Raw genomic sequence first — 20,633 nt, 5'->3', positions numbered from 1 at the left:
CCCAACAAGAACAACCTTAGGGAAAGCATAGCCTCTGAAAGACATTCTTTCAACTCATTATGTATCAATTCAATCGACCAACCTCATAGTATCATGACTATAAACATACGTTAGATCCAACAAATGAAGATCCTAAATACTAAATATTCAATTCAGACATGACATGACATGACAATGGTTTCTGACTTCACCCTGCATCCATTATCAGAAAAGTAAAGCTGGCTCAAGTACCATTAGCAAATAACATCCTAAAATTCCACCATTTGCAGCAAATAAATAATATACAAGTAATTAATAACACATGCAGACAGATAAATGGCAAACGAGTTATATATAAATTTGTGAAGAAAACCAAGACTAGAGAATGAAGAATCATCCAGCAGCTTCATTTACGCTACACATATCCTGTGATGAAAATTCACCGCATGCTCCATCTAAGCATTAAGCCGAAAATAGACACAAGTCACCAACAAAATAACCAAATTTGTACAACTGACAGCTAAAATTGACTACTATTAATATATTTAATTCCACAGAACAGTTCTTCGGCTTGAAAACTCTCAAATGTGCTTAGCTCCAGCATGATAGTTATCCAGGTCATCATTAAGTTCATCCACAGACATCTCAACTGCTTGATTCTTTTCACGACCCCGACCCTGGCCCTGGCCCTGGACCTGGCCCCTACCTCGTCCTTGACCTTGACCTTGACCTCGGCCCCGACCCCGACCCCGTGCACGGCCACCCCTTGCACCCCCACGTCGGCTTTGACTACAAGAAGTTCCAGAAATATGTAAAAGTCAGTTGCAAGTGACTAAACCAAATGCTGAAAAATGGTGGCCAATAACTGTAATGCCAAGAAATGCAAAGACATGGAAAATGAAACCAAATTCAAATGTTATTCCATGACAGGAATCTCAATGGTGAATATTTTCTTTTAGGCAGTTTGGCATAACAGAACTTCCACCTTGCGCACACAAATAGGATCTAAGTTTACTTAAGTTCTAATCTTCATACCAACAAGAAGACAAAGTCCAACTAGAAAATGACATCCAAAATTCCACACTGTAGAACAGCTTTCACAATCTCTTTTTCAGATATGACTAAAAATAAATTACCACAAAAGTATCTGGTAGAAACTGTTCAAGCAAGCATCCACCAGGATGCTGATGAGGAATATACCAGTGGACCCATTTAACTGCTCAACAAGGTCCCATATCCTAAATGTAATGTAATGAAACTGTTTCAAAAATTAAAAAAGCTTAAACCAGGCTTGAGAGCCAGTTTGAACTTTGAGATCAGCCAAACATAGGTAAAACGTGGCTTATGACACTTATTCCAATTTGCACAATGTAAACAAAACATAAGGTACACTAGACGGACTTTAATTAAATAAATAATAATTAGGTACAGAATGGTCAATTAAGTCAGAGATTTACCCAGAGCCACGCTTAACTGCAGCAGAGCCTTCAATTGGACCCAACCTAGGCCTGCATAAATTGAAGCTTCAGTAAACAACTTGCAACAGTCTTAGTAAATAAAATAAATATGAAAAAATAACTGTAGACTCTAGTTTTATAGCTTTGCAAATATTTATCCATCATGGCTGACTTGACAAGAATAGCACATCAAGTGCAAATCACCCATGTGCAAACAATACAACATGAACACAACCTTTTTGTGTATTAATATGGGGGTGGGGGTATGAACCAAAGTAGATCTGTTTAAACTAATTCAGAATTCTTTCAAAAAATTGCCTCAGTTTTATACCAAAATGATCACGAGACTGCAAGCACTATTTATATCTAAAATGAAAATATTTTCAATAGCCAATGAGCTCTAGCTCCAAATGGCACTCCTACCACAGGAATGCGTGGAAGGTGAGGTCAAGAGTTCAAAACCCACCAGGTAGGTGTAACTCACCAATCGCACACACATAGCAAATCATTTTTTTTTGATAAGCACACACATAGCAAATCATTGAATATTTGATAACCCTACACAGTTAAAACTTAAAACTACTTGGGGTGGAAAAAGGATAAAAAAAGATATTTTAAGAAAAATGTCTAAATGGGAGATTCATGGCTATAAAATGTAAATCCAAGCATTAAAGAAACATTATTGAAACAAATTATCCACAGATAATTCTAAGAAACCGTCCAACAAGAAAATGCAAATAGACATAAAACTTATTGACATCATGTATAATTCGAATCATTTAATAGATTCAACCACAATATGAACTCATCAAACTTAGGAAAAATTACATCGCTGCAGGTTGCACCAAGCCAAAAATTCAAGCAGACCCTAAAACCTTTAACAAACAGATGGAAATGTATTTAGCACACTGGTGATCATACAATTTCAATCATTTAACTCTTCTGTCATTTTGTCATTTTTAACTCCAACCAAAAAATAAATAAATAACTCTCCTCATTTGTATTCAAGCATAGAGAGGGATATGATCACATACGTCATAACAACTGTCCTCTTCCTCCTTCCATTTACTCCAGTAACATTCACTCGAGCTGAAACAGGCACATCTGAATTGGCACCAACAATTTCAATCCTCATGGGCCTTCCATCCAAGAGAACATTATTATACCGCTTAAGAGCCGCAAAGGCATCACTTCTTCTGGTATACACAACTTCAGCTGAACCCTGTAACCAAGTACCACAGATTACACTTTACTCACTGGAGTATAACCACCAAAGTATGATATCAAGCTAACAAATTCTACATTAATCAACCACAGAACAGAAGAAAATAATAATAATAATAATAATAATAATAATAATAATATATGACAAATCGACAAAATAAAAACACCAAAGCTGCATTCCATAAACAACAATCCAACTTTATGCCAGTTCATCACAGCTGATAAATATATAGCATGTAACTATGAATGGCATTGCAAAACACATAAGCACAAGAAAGCATTTGTATAACAACAACAATGACAAATGGCAGTAAACATATCAAAAATGCCATAGTAAAGCTAATCCAACAGGCCATATACTATAGAAATTAAAAAGAACTATACATCTATGATACTGAGGACACATTATGCATGTACTTGAAGGACCATTATAGTATGATAGCGTACCAACTATTAGCTAAGTACCTCAGAATGTATCATGGTTCATGCTGATGACTTTTAAAGTAAGGCATAACCTCATGAAACTCGTGTAATAGAATCATATAAAAATTGAAGGCATCAAAGAGGGAGCATCATCATTCCAAATACTCAAATCAGACCAAGAGATAATAATGCCTAAAATGCAAATATGTGTGAAATAAGCCTTTGGGCATTGTATCGATTTTATTTTATTTTTTTTGGCAACCATGTGCATAACGAACCCGAAGACATGCTTTCGCTAATTCAACTCAAATAACCTTTATAAAGAGTATGCTTTTGTAGGCTTTTGGAGTCTTCTGTGGTCTAATTGGATTAGAGGCCCTAATTTGGGAGAAATTATACAATCCTTTGGTGGACCATGTCACTTGTCCACCATTCTACTAAAAGACTCCCACTTGTTTAAAATTGCTGAGTAAGTAATCAGTTTCTTTTTTTAAAAAAAATTCTAACTCAGCAATTTTAAACAGGTGTAAGACTTTTAATGGAATGGTGAACCACGTCACTTGTCCACCATGTGAACCTTATAATTTCTCCTAATTTGGAGACACAGATTTTAGAAACTTTGACTAGGAGAGAAAGATGAAGCCCACACATAAGAGGGTCTAAGACAACTAAATTCAGAGCCATAGAAAAAACTTCTCTAATTAAGTTAGAATATCAATACAATGCCCAAATTATTTCATATTCTTCTCCAATTCTTCCCTTCCCTACAAGATTCACTAAGGAACCAAGTTATTCATATATTTTCTAACAACGTTATAGATTAAGACGATCAAATAAGATGAGCAAGGGGAAAAAAAAAAAAAAAGCTTATACAGAAGGGGGCATCAATACTACTTCCATCAAAATAGGCACGAGAGCCAAATCTTTTAGATAATATTTTATCCAGTCACAACTTCCTTTGAACTAGCTGATGACAATGTAGAATGAAAATAATATTTTACGCATGCTTCTTTTTTAGAACTAGTTGATGACAATAAGCTTCTAAAAAGAGGTTCTCGTGAGAGAGTAACAATGTAATATAGAAGTAATTGATGACAATAAGCTAATTATTTTTTATTGGAAAGTTACACACACGCAATGGGACTTGAACCCACAGCCTCAACCTCCACCTAGCACTTATAAGGGGAGGAGCTTCCAGTTTATGACAATAAGTTTCTCATAGAGACATTAGCAACATTAATCACTTCTTATCATTTTTTTAAGGTCACACGAATATTCTAACCACACAAAAAATTGATTCCAAATGACTTTCCAATATTAGGTAACATGTGTCAAAATTATAAATTGATGGATCATGCAATCCGCAAAATAGCCAAAAAAAATGAATGCAAAGAGAATATCTATTTGCTAGAGAGTAAAGAGTAATTCTGCTTAAAATATTATATAATATATAAATTAATACACTATAGGCATTAAATATAGCCACTACAACGGAGTCAGATGATCTAGGAAGACATCAAACCTAACTTGAAAATAAAATTGGCATTAAAAAAATAGTAGAAGTTACAAGTACTAAACATAAATACTTACACTTTGGCGACCATTTTTGTCATAATGAACTGCATATCTTTTCAGGTCCCCAATCTCAGCAAAGAGTTCCTGAGTTGCACATTAAGCTTCAAGTGAACTTCAAGAAAAATCCTCTAAAGAAAGCACTTAAGATGAAAGCATATGGCTTGAATCATACCCTTATATCTTCATTAGTCACTCCAGAATCCAAGTTGGAAACATATAACTTTGTGCCAATTTCTATCCCTGGTATCCCTGCAGCTCTAAGGCTCTCTTCAAATAAATCATGCTGCCATGGGAAATTCCTGGTTCTGCGGACAGACTGATGAAAGCACACAAAAAGATCCAGATAATGAAAAGGACACATCAGCTTATGACCAGATAATGCATAATTTCACCATTCTTCAAGATCATAGGAAATGAGCAAAATTCCCATAAAACATAAAAGAAACTGCTAAGAGAGTAGCATCGAGTCTTAGAAACATGCTCAAACAATCCATTAATCAGAAATCTGTAAATTAAGCTAATGAGTGGTAGATAGGAGTAAGGATTTGACCCACTGCATGTAAACCGGTGCAGAGATAAGACTGAGAGCTCCAGTTCTCAAGTTGAGCGAAGGAAGTTCCTTTGCAAAAACACCATGAACTGGATACGAACTGAAATCTTGCACCAAAGAATTCCCCACTTGCAAGAGGATCCATCACAGACTCCCGGTCAAAAGAACCAGTCATCAAACACTAAAGTGATTGGAACTATATAGTATGAGTTATAGATGTTTCTAGAATCAACCCCACTAATTGTTTAGTAGTTTTACGCTACTGGTGAGAGCTCCATGTCAAAATTTCACCTAAAGCAAGCTCCTTTGCTTACATTTCTAGGAAGTTGCTTTATAGCTTATTGACACCACCAAAAAGCTTCCGAATATAATGAACATGATCTGTTGCAAAGCCCCCAAAGCATAACCCCAAAAACCCCACAAGTACATATAAATTGAAGAGATAATGGTACAAACGCAACCGCAGCGCAAGCACTTTAGTGGCTGAGTCATAATGAGCTTCTCCATGAATAATTGTTTTTGAGTCTAATTCTGAATTAGATGACCTCTTGTATTTGGATTGTTTAAGCATGTCAGATTCTCAAGCATATGTATAGACATCCACAGTTTTGAGCTTGCCTTAGCAATGTTGTATGGTGATGGCCGAGGATTCACTGCAAGAGGACCTCTACGAAATGCCCCAGGCATTCTTCCACCACCAGGGGCCCTGCCTGGTCCACGGCCACGGCGAACTCTACCTCGCCCTCTAACTCTCTCACGGGAACCTCTATTTTTAATAAGATCATCAAGTGACATATCCAATGCAGTAGCCATTAAATCAGTAGCCAAAGTATTAGTCTTCAAGAGAGAAATGTGAACCTGTAAAAGGAAAGAAATGAAGAATATTATAAATAATGTTACTATAAAAAATTAGGCATGTGAGGGTTGAAGTTTAATATGTGTGTATACTGCCAAGACACGGAAAATGAAGGCAACAACATGAATCACTTCACTATTTCATTACATAAATCCAACATTAATTATTTGCACACCACGAATATTGAAGTTTCAATGAAATCATCACAGTAACAGATCAGCGTGAACTGGGCAGACCAATATTGTCACTGATTCACATGCCTGTTAAAGACTATTTATGACCCACCCACTTGGGTATGCATGTGTAAATATGACATCTGAACCAAGAACAGAGTGAAACAATTGGCGAAAGAACAAGTGTATCCATTGGGATCTATCCCATGTTCAATATTAACCACAGTAGATCATACATCCAAAACTATAACTCTATGGATGAAATCCCACCCATCTAGGGTAGGTTATTCCAGCTTCTTAGTGAGTCCACCCCTCATTCCAGGTCAACTATCTCAACAAAACCTAATGAATATATCAAATTCTAAAACCAAAACATTACCATAGTCCAAACTGGTCCCATAAACGCACAATACACAGTTTAGTTGCAAACAGAGCGTAATAAACCATTTAAAAACAAAAACCCAATACAATTTTTCCTCAGTTGAGTCCAATTTTACAAATTTTGAAAATCAAAACAACATTAAAAAAATAAAAAAAATAAAAAAAGCATATTAAGATCCATGTAACGGACAAAAAAGCAATTGAAAGATCTAAACTTATGCGTATGTATATTATAACTAAAACCCAAAGAGACAACAAAAGCAGGTGTAGGTATATAAGAGAGAGAATCAGATCAAACATGTATTTTCTATTTTTGCTAACTTTGAGATTTGAATTCCAAGACTGAAACTTGAAATCCAGAACTCCAACAACAAAAACACACAAAAACCTCTCTATCTAACAGATCAGAAAGCTCGCACTAACAAATAAACACACACAGAGACAGAGACAGAGAGAGTGGAAAGTACCTGAAGATTATCAGGTAGAAAACGTGGACGAAGACGAAGAAAAAGTCAAGGAATTGTTAGGGTTTTAGAGAGAGAGAGGCCAAAGCGAGTGAGATTTGGAAAAGGGGGATTTTTTTTTTTTTTTTTTTTTAGGGTTATGAAGGGGGCGGAGATGAGAGATCCATGAAGATGAAGACGAAGATGATTTATATTTGTGTTGTGTGGGGTTTTTTTTTAGGGTTTCTCTACTTTCGCAGAAGGACACAGGAAAAGCAAAAGCAAAAGAGAGAGCTTTTTTTTATAGGATGAATGATGAGTAGTATTAAACTTTTTGCTATGAGACGCGCTTACTTCCCACACGGGGTTTTCTATTTTCACTTCCTATATAATTATAGAGTAATTCTACGGTACCCCCAAAAAAAGGGGTACGGTACCCACTAGTAGGTAATCTGTTACATCAGGTTACTTTTTTTTCACATTTGACGGTTCTATCTTCATATTGTGTAGTTCCAATATCACATGTGACAGTTCTTTTCTCACATTTGGTGGTTCCCTTACTTTTTTCTCATATTTGACGGTTCCATCCTCACATTGTGTAGTTCCAACATCACATGTGACAGTTCTTTTCTCATATTTAGTGGTTCTCTTACACTTTTTTCTCATATTTGGTGGTTCTCTTACACTTTTTTCTCATATTTGACGATTTCATCCTCACATTGTGTAGTTCCAACATCACATATGACAGTTCTTAGGTCACATTGGGTGGTTCTCTTACCTTTTTCTCACACTTGATGGTTCCATTTTCACATTGTGCAGTTCCAACATCACATGTGACAGTTCTTTTCTCACATTTGGCGGTTCCTTTACCCTTACTTTTTTCTCACATTTGATGGTTTCATTCTCACATTGTGCAGTTCCAACATCATATGTAACAGTTCTTTTCTCACATTTGGTAGTTCCCTTACATTGTGTAGTTCCAACATCACATGTGACAGTTCTTTTCTCATATTTGGTGGTTCCCTTACACTTTTTTCTCACATTTGACGGTTTCATCCTCACATTGTGTAGTTCCAACATCGCATATGACAGTTCTTAGGTCACATTAGGTGGTTCTCTTACCTTTTTCTCACACTTGATGGTTCCATCCTCACATTGTGCAATTCCAACATCACATGTGACAGTTCTTTTCTCACATTTGGCGGTTCCTTTACCCTTACTTTTTTCTCACATTTGATGGTTTCATCCTCACATTATGCAGTTCCAACATCACATGTGACAGTTCTTTTCTCACATTTGGTGGTTCCCTTACTTCTTTTTTTTCTCACATTTGATGGTTTCATCCTCACATTGTGCAGTTCCAATATCACATGTGACAGTTCTTGTTTCACATTTGGTAGTTCCCTTACATTGTGTAGTTCCAACATCACATATGACAGTTCTTTTCTCATATTTGGTGGTTCCCTTACATTTTTTTCTCACATTTGACGATTTCATTCTCACATTGTGTAGTTCCAACATCGCATATGACAGTTCTTAGGTCACATTAGGTGGTTCTCTTACCTTTTTCTCACACTTGATGGTTCCATCCTCACATTGTGCAGTTCCAACATCACATGTGACAGTTCTTTTCTCACATTTGGCGGTTCCTTTACCCTTACTTTTTTCTCACATTTGATGGTTTCATCCTCACATTGTGCAGTTCCAACATCACATGTGACAGTTCTTTTCTCACATTTGGTGGTTCCCTTACTTTTTTTTCTCACATTTGACGGTTTCATTCTCACATTGTGTAGTTTCAACATCACATATAACAGTTCTTTTGTCACATTGGGTGGTTCCTTTACCTTTTCTCACAATTGACGGTTTCATCCTCACATTGTGCAGTTCCAACATCACATGTGACAGTTCTTTTCTCACATTTGGCGGTTCCTTTACTTTTTTCTCACATTTAACGGTTCCATCCTCATATTGTGCAGTTCCAATATCACATGTGACAGTTCTTGTTTCACATTTGGTAGTTCCCTTACTTTTTTTTCTCACTTGACGGTTCCATCCTCACATTGTGTAGTTCCAACATCACATATGACAATTCTTTTGTCACATTGAAGGTTCCCCTACCCTTTTCTCACATTGTGCAGTTCCTCATATTGTGCGGTTCTAACATTACATATGATAGTTCTTTTATTACATTGGGTGGTTCCCTTACTTTTTTCTCATATTTGATGGTTCCATTCTCACATTGTGTAGTTCCAATATCACATGTGACAGTTCTTTTCTCACATTTGGTGGTTCCCTTACTTTTTTCTCACATTTGACAGTTTCATCCTCACATTGTGCAGTTCTAACATCACATGTGATTTTTTTTTTTCACATTTGGTGGTTCCATAACTTTTTTTTTCTTACATTTGACGATTTCATCCTCACATCATGCGGTTCTAACATCACATATGACAATTCTTGTCACATTAGGTGGTTCCCTTACTTTTTTCTCATACTTGACGGTTCTATCCTCACATTGTGCAGTTCCAACATCACATGTGACAATTCTTTTCTCACTTTGGGTGGTTCTCTTACTTTTTTCTCACATTTGACGGTTTCATCCTCACATTGTGCAGTTCCAACATCACATGTAACCGTTCTTTTCTCACATTTGATAGTTCTCTTACATTTTTTTTCACATTTGAGGGTTCCATCCTTACATTGTGCGGTTCCAACATCAAATGTGATAGTTCTTTTCTCACATTCGGTGGTTCCCTCACTTTTTTTTCTCACATTTGACGGTTCTATCCTCACATTGTGTAATTCCAACATCACATATGATAGTTCTTTTGTCACACTAGGTGGTTCCCTTACCTTTTTCTCACACTTGACAGTTTTATCCTCACATTGTGCAGTTCCAACATTACATGTGACTATACTTTTGTCACATTCAGCGGTTCCTTTATTTTTTCTCATATTTTACGGTTCCATCCTCACATTGTGCAGTTCTAATATCACATGTGATTGTTCTTTTGTCATATTTGGTGGTTCCTTTACTTTTTTCTTACATTTGATTGTCACATTCGGCAGTACCAACATCACATTTAACAGTACTTTTGTCACATTTAGTGGTTCTCTTTTTTTTTTTTTCCTCACATTTGACAATTTCATCGTCACATTGGGTAGTACCAATATCACATCTAATCGTACTTTTAGATTTGGGCCCACCACTAAAGTCACTTTTTTACTTACTTATTATATATATGTTTCTAGCAAAAAATGATTGATGAAGATGGCAATCCCACATTGAAATGGTTTAAAAATATATATAGGGGACAATGACAAGTATATGTCAAAATTGATGTTTTGTGAATAGGTAATTTTACTCATGCTAATACACTTGTGTATTTTACACTAACACATGCTAATGCATTGTTTATTTGTATTTGTCACGTTAAGTAGTACCAACATCATTCTTGACTATACTTTTGCCACATTTGGTTATACCCTTGTTTTTTTCTCACATTCAACGGTTCCATTGTCACAATGGGCATTACCAACTTCAAATGTAAGCGCACTTTTGCACATTCGATATATATATATATATATATATATATTTTTTTCCCCTCACCGATTACCATAATACCTCTAAAACCTAAAAAATGACCGAATCACCCTAAAACTTAAGAAAAAAATTACCAAAATTACCATAAAACCTAAAAAATAACTGAAATACCATTAGAACAAATAAAAAATTGATTGAATGACCTTGAAACTTTAAAAATGACCAAAATAACGATGAAACCTAAAAAATGACCAAAATACCCTTAGGACCAAAAAAAAAATGACCACATGGCCTTGAAACTTAAAAAATGACCGAAATTACCATAAAACCTAAAAAATGACTAAAATAATCACGAAACCTAAAATATGACCAAAATACCCTTAGAAGAGAAAATCACGGTAATGCCCCCTATACCTAGAGAATATCTTAAAATACCCTTAGAAACTAAAAAATGACCGAAATAACCATACTACATAACAAATGACCGAAATAACCCCGAAAACCTTAAAAAGGACCAAAATTCCCTCACAACCTAAAAAATGACCAGAATTCCCCAAATTCCCTCTAAAATTATCAAAATCCCCTCAGAACCTAAATGATCAAAATATCTTTAGAACCTAAAAACTGACCGTAATACCCCTGTAACCTAAGAATGACCAAAAGACCCCTGAACTAATGAATATATATATTTTTATATTGTTTCTATTTAGATATTTTGTATGTAAAGATATTGAACGTAACAAACTATAATTGAGCTAAATGATCCCATGTACTTATCCTTATTCAATTTAGGAGATACTATTGAACCAATTTGTTATATTATTTTGTTTTGTATTTAGTATAATTTCATGGATAGTGATAGTGAATTGATATTGTATATGTAGTGTCCAGTAGCACTACTGTAATTCATCATTCATGTGTGTAAGCACGAGTTACATACTAGTAATTATTAAAAATAACATTATGGACAAATTATTTAGGAGAAATGGTGAATAGCTTCTCCTTGAACCATGTTTTCAATATAGGATTTTACAAAAAATCTAATGTACAATTATAAGTTTCCAGGCTCTCGGCCTTGGATAGAGCTCAAGGTGAGTTCTAGCTATGGAGGATTGCGAGAGACAGTTTTAGAGATAGAGAGGAGATGGTTGCATCTTACTCTCTCCACATTACCATTTCACTTGCATCTTTTTATGAAGTGAGCTTAAAAATCAAATCTTGTTTTATGCTAAAATATCAAAACACAATTTCAAAGTAAAATACAAAATTTCAAATTTTGTACTAAACTTATTTATCCAAAATACGACTTTAAAGTGAATGCATTTACACAAAAATTATGTTTTCAAAATACAATTTTAGCACAAAATGTGATATTATTGAAATCGTTTCCAAATGTACATTATGTCCCGTTATCTCTTGACACATTGGCAGAATCTTAAGTTAAATCATGGTTTCAAACAAGGCAATTCTCATATATATTTTTTCACAACATTATTTTTAATAAATATTACTTCTTATGTAATAATTGAAGAAATATTACTTCTTATATACTATTTAAAAAATTAATTTTATGTAAAAGAGGCAAAAAAATAAATTTACACATTATTACATTTACTACATTCTCATTTTTCTTCTCAACTAAACAAAAGTTTAAATGTCATAATACTTCTCTCTTTTCACTGAGAAAATTTTGTTTTCAATTAGATTCCACCCCCCCTGGCTACCCCAAAAAAATATAATTCCACATACATCCAACAAAGAAAAGAAGAAGACCCATCAACAAAAAAAGAAAAAAAAAAAGAAAAGAAAAAAAAAGAAAAAGAAAAGAAGAAGAGCTATGACACCTAATTACACATACATCCAACAAAGAAAAGAAGAAAAGCTATGGCCATTCAGCTACAGTAAGGGGGCAGGCTCCAGCTGCTGTCTTAGCTAAAGCATTGACACCAATAGTAATAGATTGAGAGAAAAACTGAGGGAAAATTGTCTCAACTTGCTCCTTTTCTTTATTTAGGTATACATAGTCCTATTCTCAAAAAAAAAAAGGTATACACAGTCCTGTCAGTCACTTTCACCATGTGAAAAGTATCTTTGAGCATCAAATGGTTGCTTCCAGGAGTTTGTATCAGGTAACTCAAAAGCAGTTCCTCCATTCATGGGTGCAAATGCTGCGATAAAAAAGAACATGAACATCATACGAAAAACATCACAATTCCTAAAGATTAATTCAAAAAGAAAATGTGCAAAATGAGCAAAGGTCCATTCATCTCGCATGCTTTTAATCGACACATTTTAACAAATTCATTCCTCTTCATTTTACAAACCATTTGAATCCATATTGTCTTTAATGGCAGCTATTATGGGTCTATACCCTGAAAGTTAGGAGACGTGTTAGATCAATGTCAAGATTTCATGAACATGTAGTTTCAATATTTAGTAATTCACTAACTTTTTTAAGTGGCAGTGAGCCTTATTGCAGCAATTTTGCCAAATGAAATCATGACTAACTATCCTATTTTTTTGTTCTTTTGAATGAATTAAGAGCTATTTGTTTCTTTCTTCTCATACAAGGGTGTTTCAAACCAATAGCAAACCACTAACCAAAAAAAAATGCATGCTTCTCAATTATTTTTGATATGTAATAAAAATTTATTAAAAAGTGACTACGTCATGCAAAGAAAGGCAAGAAGTAGCCTGAGGAATTACAAAAAATACAAAAGATTATGTACAAAAAGATAGACTCAATAGCATTAGAATTGACTCTCTATTTGTGAGTCCCCAACAAAATAAGCTAGAAGCTAGTTCCTTGTACTCTCCATATCCTCAAACATTAGCCTATCTCACTCTCACCAAATAACATCAAACATAACGGAACCAAATTCCAAATATCCAACGAATATGATAAGAGAGGATTTTTTTTTTTGGGGGGGGTGTTCAATGTTTGCGGCCCACAAATGAAAACAGAAATAGAAAATAAAGATAAATCTATATATCTATAAGCTATAAAAATAGTCTCTTATTGGATCCATTTACTAGAGGTAAAAAAGCCAACTTTCTTCCAATACTTCAGAGAGATTGGGAAACAAATTCAATTACTATAGGCAAGTAGGACCAAGGCTAGATGGACTGCTCTAAAAGCACATATCCATAACTACTCACACAAAATAAAACTAGGTAGCAATTTGATTGCCCAGCAGAATAAAATGATGGTTCCGGAAAAACCAAACTGCAATGTTTAAGCCATTTTGCCCATCAACCTTCATCAGGACCTCAATCCCTAACTAGATAATAATACTAGAAAATGCAATAGACATAAAATTTCACAATAATATTTTAGTTGCTCAAAATCTCAGACAAAAAACTCATACATTAAAATACACAACTCACACAGACATTTCATCAAACAATTTCTTAACAAAGCTAAATTGACTCAGTTCACCAAACCTCACATATAATTCAAGTTAATGGAAAGAACTCAGAAGCCTAATCCAAACCCAAATTGTTTAATATAAAAGCAATATGTTCTCTACCATTAAATATAGAATTCTTAACATAGCAACCAAAGACCTTTAGTTTCAGCTTTCAGGCAGTTTCACAAGACTACAAGTTCATGTTTCACATTCCAAGTCCTATTTAGTGCACAAATTTTCTTTTTGCAAATGACATAGATACTATTTTCAAGATTTATTAAAAATACCCAGTGTACATTTCTTCTACATTTACAATTTAACATACACATTCATAACCAGAGGCACATCAGTGAACTTCTAAATAGTGATAATTATACCAAGGCCATGGTTCTTGTACTGCAAAATTGAAGTATGAATTTTAACAACTTACCCTATTCTCAGGAAAGGATTTTGAGAAGCAAAATACTCTCCTCTTAAACACACTTGATGGCTTCCCATTTTTAACACTTGAATCATGTTGTGTCTTCTTCGACCCTTTCTTTTTATACATCAATTGACCATTACCTTTACCATTTATAACAGGAAGTTGACTTTGCTCAGAAAATTTTGAAGTTGCTTTAAGAGAACTGTCTCTGTTCATGTTGATTTCTAACCTCTCTTCTTTGTTTTTCTTCAATGAGAAATTTTCACATGGGTTTCCATTGGGGAAAAATCGAAGCAAGTGGCTTGATTTGCAATTCGAATCTGCCTATTACGAAATTTCAATTCAGATTTCACAACATTACTAATGCTTGTATTCCAAAATTCCTTAAAAAAAAAAACCACCAACCAAATAGGCCCAAATCTTGACGATAAATTCAGGGAAAAGGGAGAAGGGATGAAGAAAAGGCCTACACTACTCTCACTTTCACTTGAAATAAATCATTAAACCCATCATTCAAAAACCCAAATCTCGCCGATAAATTCAGGGAAAATGTATGAAGAATAGTTACCTGAGATTTGTATGAAGACGAGGTGAAGATCGGCCAAGAACGATGAGAAGGAGCAGAATTAAAAGAACGCAGCAGAGAAGTAGAGAGAGAGAACGCGAGACGGCGAGAGAGAAAAAAGAAAAGTCTCTTTTTTTTTTTTTCTTTCCTGTGATTGATTTTATATGTTACCTGCTTGACTGGTAACCGGTAATTCATTAAAATCACATAAACGGCCAGGATCAAAACAAATGAAATCAATGGTTAGATTTATGAGTGGGTACCGTACCCACCAAAAAAAAGGTGGGTACTGTAGAATGACCCATAATTATAAATTTATAATAATCTCCTCTCTCTCTCTCTCTCTCTCACACAATAATATTCACTTTTTTATCACTTCCATTCCATGATGACTATCCCTTTTTATTTTGGCTAAATTAATATTTTTCTTAAAATACATATTTATAACCCTATTCCTTATTTTTGTTTGTACGTACGTTTGTTTATAAAAATAATAATAATTTATATATTACGGGTCTATTTGAGATCCTTTTATTTTGTTAAAATTAAAAATTTTTTGTTAAAAATACTATAGATAAAGGTAAATGTTAGTTAAAATAGTGCAGTAGCACCATAAATAGTACCAAAAATAAGTTAAATAGTAAAATAAGTTGGCAAAAAATAAGCTAGCCAAACAGACACTACGCATGGAAGAAATTTGCCAGCTTATTTTACTATTTAACTTATTTTTGCTACTATTCATAGGCCCCACTTCACTTTTTGGTACTATTCATGCGTCTCACGATACTATTTCAGCTAACTTTTACCTTTATTTATAGTACTTTCAATAAAAAAATTTCAATTTTAACAAAATTAACGGATTCCAAACAGACCCTACGTATTAAATATATCCCACTCCATACATTAATTAACTAATTAAACTTTCAAAACTCCTTTCACATCAATTACTTATCTTGAATTTTAGCAAATTAAGCTCACCAAGTTGAAATTCGTCACAACACCTTTTCAACAATTCCTCATTTAGGTTAATCCGTGACCATTTGCTTATAATTTAATAACATTAAAATATAATAAAACTTTAATAACATGTCATAAAAGTTAACATTTAAGCATTTTTTTTTTACGACATCTTACTTAATTTAAATCTGATTTGGGCCCATGAACTGTCAAATTTAAGAGAATTTCATTATCTACCATGTGGGCTCAAAATTGTCTCAATTAGATGGTCAGATATTTTGGTCAAACTAAGGTTAGATATGGGTTAATTGCAATCAAACATTTGAACAATGTTTGGAATGGTTAATTTTGATATAGAAGTTTGAAATTTAACAATTGAGTGAATTTTTTACTTAGTTTGATAGCCGGTCAACTCAATCAAATATTGATCAATAGGGGAATCCTAGTTATTTTGACCTCAAACATGAATATGGGGTAATCTAACATCCAATCGAGAAAATTCCAACATTCTTAGAGCATCAACAATGGGCTTGTTATATGCCAAATGTAAAGAACATTTGGCATACAGGCCCAAAAATTGATCCACAACCGGAAGGCCATATGGTAAAAGCCAAATTTTTTTTAGATTTAGCTACAGTACCATCTCAAATGTAAGATAGTACTGTAGCTGAATGGTATAAAAAAAAAAAATTAATGCTTTTTACCCGGCAATTTCTCTCTCCAGTCTCATTTTTTCTCTTTCTTTTCTCTCTCTTCATTCTCTCTTTCTCATCCCCTCTCTCTCTCGCCTACCATATTGATGATTCCTTTGAACAACCTCATAGCTCACTGTGACGTCATCTGTATCCGTTGGCTCTTGCACAACGGACCTGACACCCATGAAGAGCTCTTGGACCATCACTTGGCGAAGGAACAAAAACCTACCCTTGACGACGATGAGGCTGAGCTGCTAAATCGTCGCTGACTCACAAGCACTCGGCGCAAGGCACTGAGTCTCTACAAGGACATCCTCAGGGCTTCCCAGTTCTTCACGTGGATCGATTCGCGGGGCATCCTGTGGCGAGACATACTGAGAGTAAACGCCCAGAAGGAGTTCGAAGCTGCCTGGTTCGAGACCGACCCAGAAATCGTGACCTGGTTGCTTCTTGGTGGTCAAGATGCTGTGGAATCGACTCTCGAAAAGCTCGTAGAGAAACAAAGGCAAGAAATTGAGAAGGAACGTTGTGATGGTGGAGATTGACGGTGATTGTTAACCTTCTGTACATTTTGATCTTGATTTCGATCTTTTTTTTTTTGTATTTGTAATTGTAATTGAAATTGTAATTTGTGGTTTGCCGTGGTTGCCGGAGTTGGGGGTTGCTATTGCTATTGGTTTGATTTGATTTTGTTTTCTCTATGGGTTTCTGGGTTTCAATGGCCATGAGTTTGTGGCTTGGGTTTCTGGGGTTTCAAGAAAACAAACGTTTGGGTATGTTCTTCGCGGTGGTGGTGGTAGCAGGTGGTTGCAGAGTTGTTTTGGATTTTGGGTTTTTGTTTTTATTTGGGTTTTAGGATATATTATTTTATTGTGTAGAAATATTATTTTAATGAGTAGAATAGGAAAATAAAAGTTGGGATATTGGGAGTATTGTAAAATTGTATTGTATAACTGATAAAATGACTTTTTGGGATGATAAAATAGGATGAGATGAGAATTCCAGCTGTGGATGCTCTTAACATTCCTTGATTTCCAAAGTCAAAATGGTAATTTTGCGATTTTTGTGTAAAATTTGAGATTTTGGCACGTAAAATTAGGCAGATAAAATACTATATCGACAACTAGTATCCATATTTGCATTATTGTTAAGTGAGTTCGACCCATAATCACCTTATGTGAATAATGTAATGCCAATTTATGCCTCCTTTGTATTAACAATGTATTTTTTTTTTAATCGATAAAACCTAACAATATGTAAAGAAAACGAAGATAAAAAATATGGAAAGCATTACCGAAAGTATTTGATATGCATTAGCATTAAAAAAAAGTATAGTGTAAGTAAACGATTACTCTTTACCTATGATGAATGTAAGAAAGCTTCTTTGTGCAAAATATTTTTGCGTTAACATGAGAAATTTTTAGACAAAATTTAGTTTATAGTGTTTCATGATTAAATTATGTATCATACAGGGATAATACTAATAATTTTAACTTAAAATTTATAGCACAGGTTACACAATGCGCATGTAGACCACATGATAAAGTTCATAAAAAGGAAGATTTAAAAGAAAGCCCACGTGAACTTGAAGTTTAGATGTTATGTCCATGGCTCAACAAATAAAGCGTGGGTTCAATCCACGGAGATGTAGTCTTTTTAACCTTTACTTCAGCCATATTATAAAGGTATGTTTGATAGACAGTAAGATCATCCACAGCAGTGGAGCTAAAAATTTAGCTTTTTAACTCTACCAAAAGTTACTTTATCTATTATACCTACACATATGCTGCAGCAGTAGATCTATTTTAGCTATCAAGGCAATAAAATAATATAAATATCACAAAAAAATAATATAAACATCACAATAAAATAATATATCCCTACAATAAAATAATATACCACTTACAATAAAATAATATATCTCACTACCTAAAAAAACAACCGAGTACCATCCACAACCACCTCTACCATCAGCCACACCCATAACCACCACTACCACCACCAGCAGCAGACACAACCAAATCCACACAAAAAAAAAAACCAAACACCGTACCACCAAACCATAGCCACAACAACCACCATCGCCACCACCATAGCCATCAAACCCACAGAAGAAAAAAAAATCAAACATCATTCCCACATGAAAATACATTAAAAAAAACAAAAACAAACAAACAAACTCAATCACAGCAAAGAGAATGGCGTGGGTCTGATCGGAGGACTAGGCGGAGGCGTTGATCGGCGGAGTGGGGAGGACTGGGCGGCGTGGGTCTGATCGAAGGATTGGGTGGAGGCATGGATCGGCGGCTTGGGGCTTGGGCCGGTGACGTTGAGGCCGGCGGAAGGGCGCGGACTGGGCGATGGGGCTTGGGGAGATCGACGATGGGGCTTGGCATGGGTCGGCGAGCTGGGTCGGTGGAACAGGTCGGCGGTGAAGGAGCTGGCCGGCGAACTGAGAGATGAAGGAGATGAGGGAGGCCGACGAACTAGAGAGAAAAAAAAAAAAAAATGACCGGCAAGCTGCGAGCTAGAGAGAAAAAAAAAAAAAATGACCGGCGAGCTGAAGGATGAGGGAGGCCGGCGAGCTGGAGAGAAAAAAAAATTGAGGAAGAAAGAAGAAGGAAGAGAAGCTGAGAGAGAGAGAGAGAGAGAGAGAGAGAGAGAGAGAGGAAAGGATAGGAATTTTTAATTAGAGTGGAGAGAGAAGTGTAATCAATTTTTTTTTTTTTTTTTTTTTTTTTTTTTTTTTAAGCTTTGAGCTACAGTGCACATCTATCTTTAGATGTGCACTGTAGCTGAGGAGCTAAATCTAAACTGTAGCTGAGGAGCTAAATCTTTTAGATTTAGCTCCACTGCTGCGTAATGGTTTTTGGGTATTGAGGAGCTAAAAAATAGCATTATACCTATATAGCACCACTGTTGTAAGTGCTCTAATAAGCACTGTAATGTAATAGTTATTCCTATGGTTTAGCTATTTAGTAATTTGGTTATGTTTTTCTTATAGGGAATAGTAATTTCTTATGAATAGCTATTTTTTAAAATGAGGAATAACTATTTATTTCTAAAATTGATGTAATAACTATTTCTTAGTAGGTGTATTAATTTCTACAGTTAATATATTTCTACATAAACAAAAATTTCATATGCATATAATAATTATGAAAATAAAATTCATAAAAAAATAACTAATCTCTCTTTCAAATTTAAAAAAAAAAAAAAATATATATATATATATATATTATTTTTTAGGAAATATAATTATATGAGTAAAATATTTCATAAAATATATCTTAAGTTTGATTTGAAATACTTTCATTACATTATCTTCAGGGTTCTATTATTGTATTGTCACCAAACAAATAAATAGTAATAAGTATTACATTACAATAGTCTGTGTTCCTTGTAATTTTTATCCCCGCCAGGCATGATTTTGTCTTGCCTCATCCCCGCCCTGCCCCACATGACGGGGAAAACTTTCTCACCCTATTCCCTCCCGATGAGGCCCCACGAAGCCCCACCACACCCCGTAAAATTCTACTTTTTGTTAATTTGCCCTACAACTAGTACAATTTTTTTAATAAAACCTATTTTATTAATAAAAATATACTTGAAATTACAACTAAATTTATCCCTTCAAATCAAATCAATTTTTAGAAAAAATTGAATAATATATCCAAGTGTTTAACAAGACAATAAAATAAAATAAAAAAAAGAAAAAAAAATCTCATAGTATAAAACATATAAAAAAAAATAAAGACAGAGAACCACATTAAGTAAAATAAAATAAGCTAATATTAATATGTTTGTTTAAATAGTAGGGTTTCAAAGTATTAAAAATTTACAAATATAACCCTAGCAACGCGGGGAGGGGCGGGATGAGTCTAAAATGTCTAAACCCATCCTTGCCCCGCCCTGTGGTGCGGGGCTAAAATCTTGCTCCATCCTCCCTCGCCCCACCACCTTTTGCAGGGCAT

General features: G+C 34.6%; 2 protein-coding genes across 2 annotated transcripts; both read right to left on the bottom strand.

Moving 5' to 3' along the window:
• Positions 1–310: 310 nt before the first annotated feature.
• Positions 311–7,395, bottom strand: LOC115972931 (THO complex subunit 4D-like). The gene is made up of 7 exons (XM_031093154.1): positions 7,086–7,395; positions 5,827–6,066; positions 4,831–4,974; positions 4,674–4,742; positions 2,471–2,658; positions 1,437–1,487; positions 311–768 (listed from the first exon to the last, which is right to left on the bottom strand). The coding sequence occupies exons 2-7, from the start codon at positions 6,019–6,021 to the stop codon at positions 561–563; spliced, it is 855 nt and encodes a 284-aa protein (XP_030949014.1). The 5' UTR covers positions 6,022–6,066; positions 7,086–7,395; the 3' UTR covers positions 311–560.
• A 5,249-nt stretch (positions 7,396–12,644) lies between these two features.
• Positions 12,645–17,229, bottom strand: LOC115972958. The gene is made up of 4 exons (XM_031093173.1): positions 17,035–17,229; positions 15,011–15,178; positions 14,449–14,766; positions 12,645–12,776 (listed from the first exon to the last, which is right to left on the bottom strand). Exons 1-4 carry the CDS (start codon positions 17,227–17,229, stop codon positions 12,762–12,764), a joined length of 696 nt encoding a protein of 231 aa, XP_030949033.1. The 3' UTR covers positions 12,645–12,761.
• Positions 17,230–20,633: the final 3,404 nt, after the last annotated feature.

This window comes from Quercus lobata, unplaced genomic scaffold, assembly GCF_001633185.2.
Source record: "Quercus lobata isolate SW786 unplaced genomic scaffold, ValleyOak3.0 Primary Assembly Scq3eQI_100, whole genome shotgun sequence".
In the NCBI taxonomy this organism is placed as follows: Eukaryota; Viridiplantae; Streptophyta; class Magnoliopsida; order Fagales; family Fagaceae; genus Quercus; species Quercus lobata.
This window is presented reverse-complemented; position numbering and strand designations above follow the sequence as displayed.

Coding starts and splice junctions, on each gene's coding strand:
- LOC115972931 (XM_031093154.1), bottom strand. CDS start 6,021: ATGGCTACTGCATTGGATATGTCACTTGATGATCTTATTAAAAATAGA. Junction 4,975..5,826: donor CACCATACAACATTGCTAAG/GCAAGCTCAAAA, acceptor TGCTTTCATCAG/TCTGTCCGCAGAACCAGGAA. Junction 769..1,436: donor GCAGTTAAGCGTGGCTCTGG/GTAAATCTCTGA, acceptor AACTTCTTGTAG/TCAAAGCCGACGTGGGGGTG.
- LOC115972958 (XM_031093173.1), bottom strand. CDS start 17,229: ATGTACAGAAGGTTAACAATCACCGTCAATCTCCACCATCACAACGTT. Junction 15,179..17,034: donor CTTCTGGGCGTTTACTCTCA/GTATGTCTCGCC, acceptor CCAGTCAAGCAG/GTAACATATAAAATCAATCA. Junction 14,767..15,010: donor CGTCTTCATACAAATCTCAG/GTAACTATTCTT, acceptor ATTTCGTAATAG/GCAGATTCGAATTGCAAATC.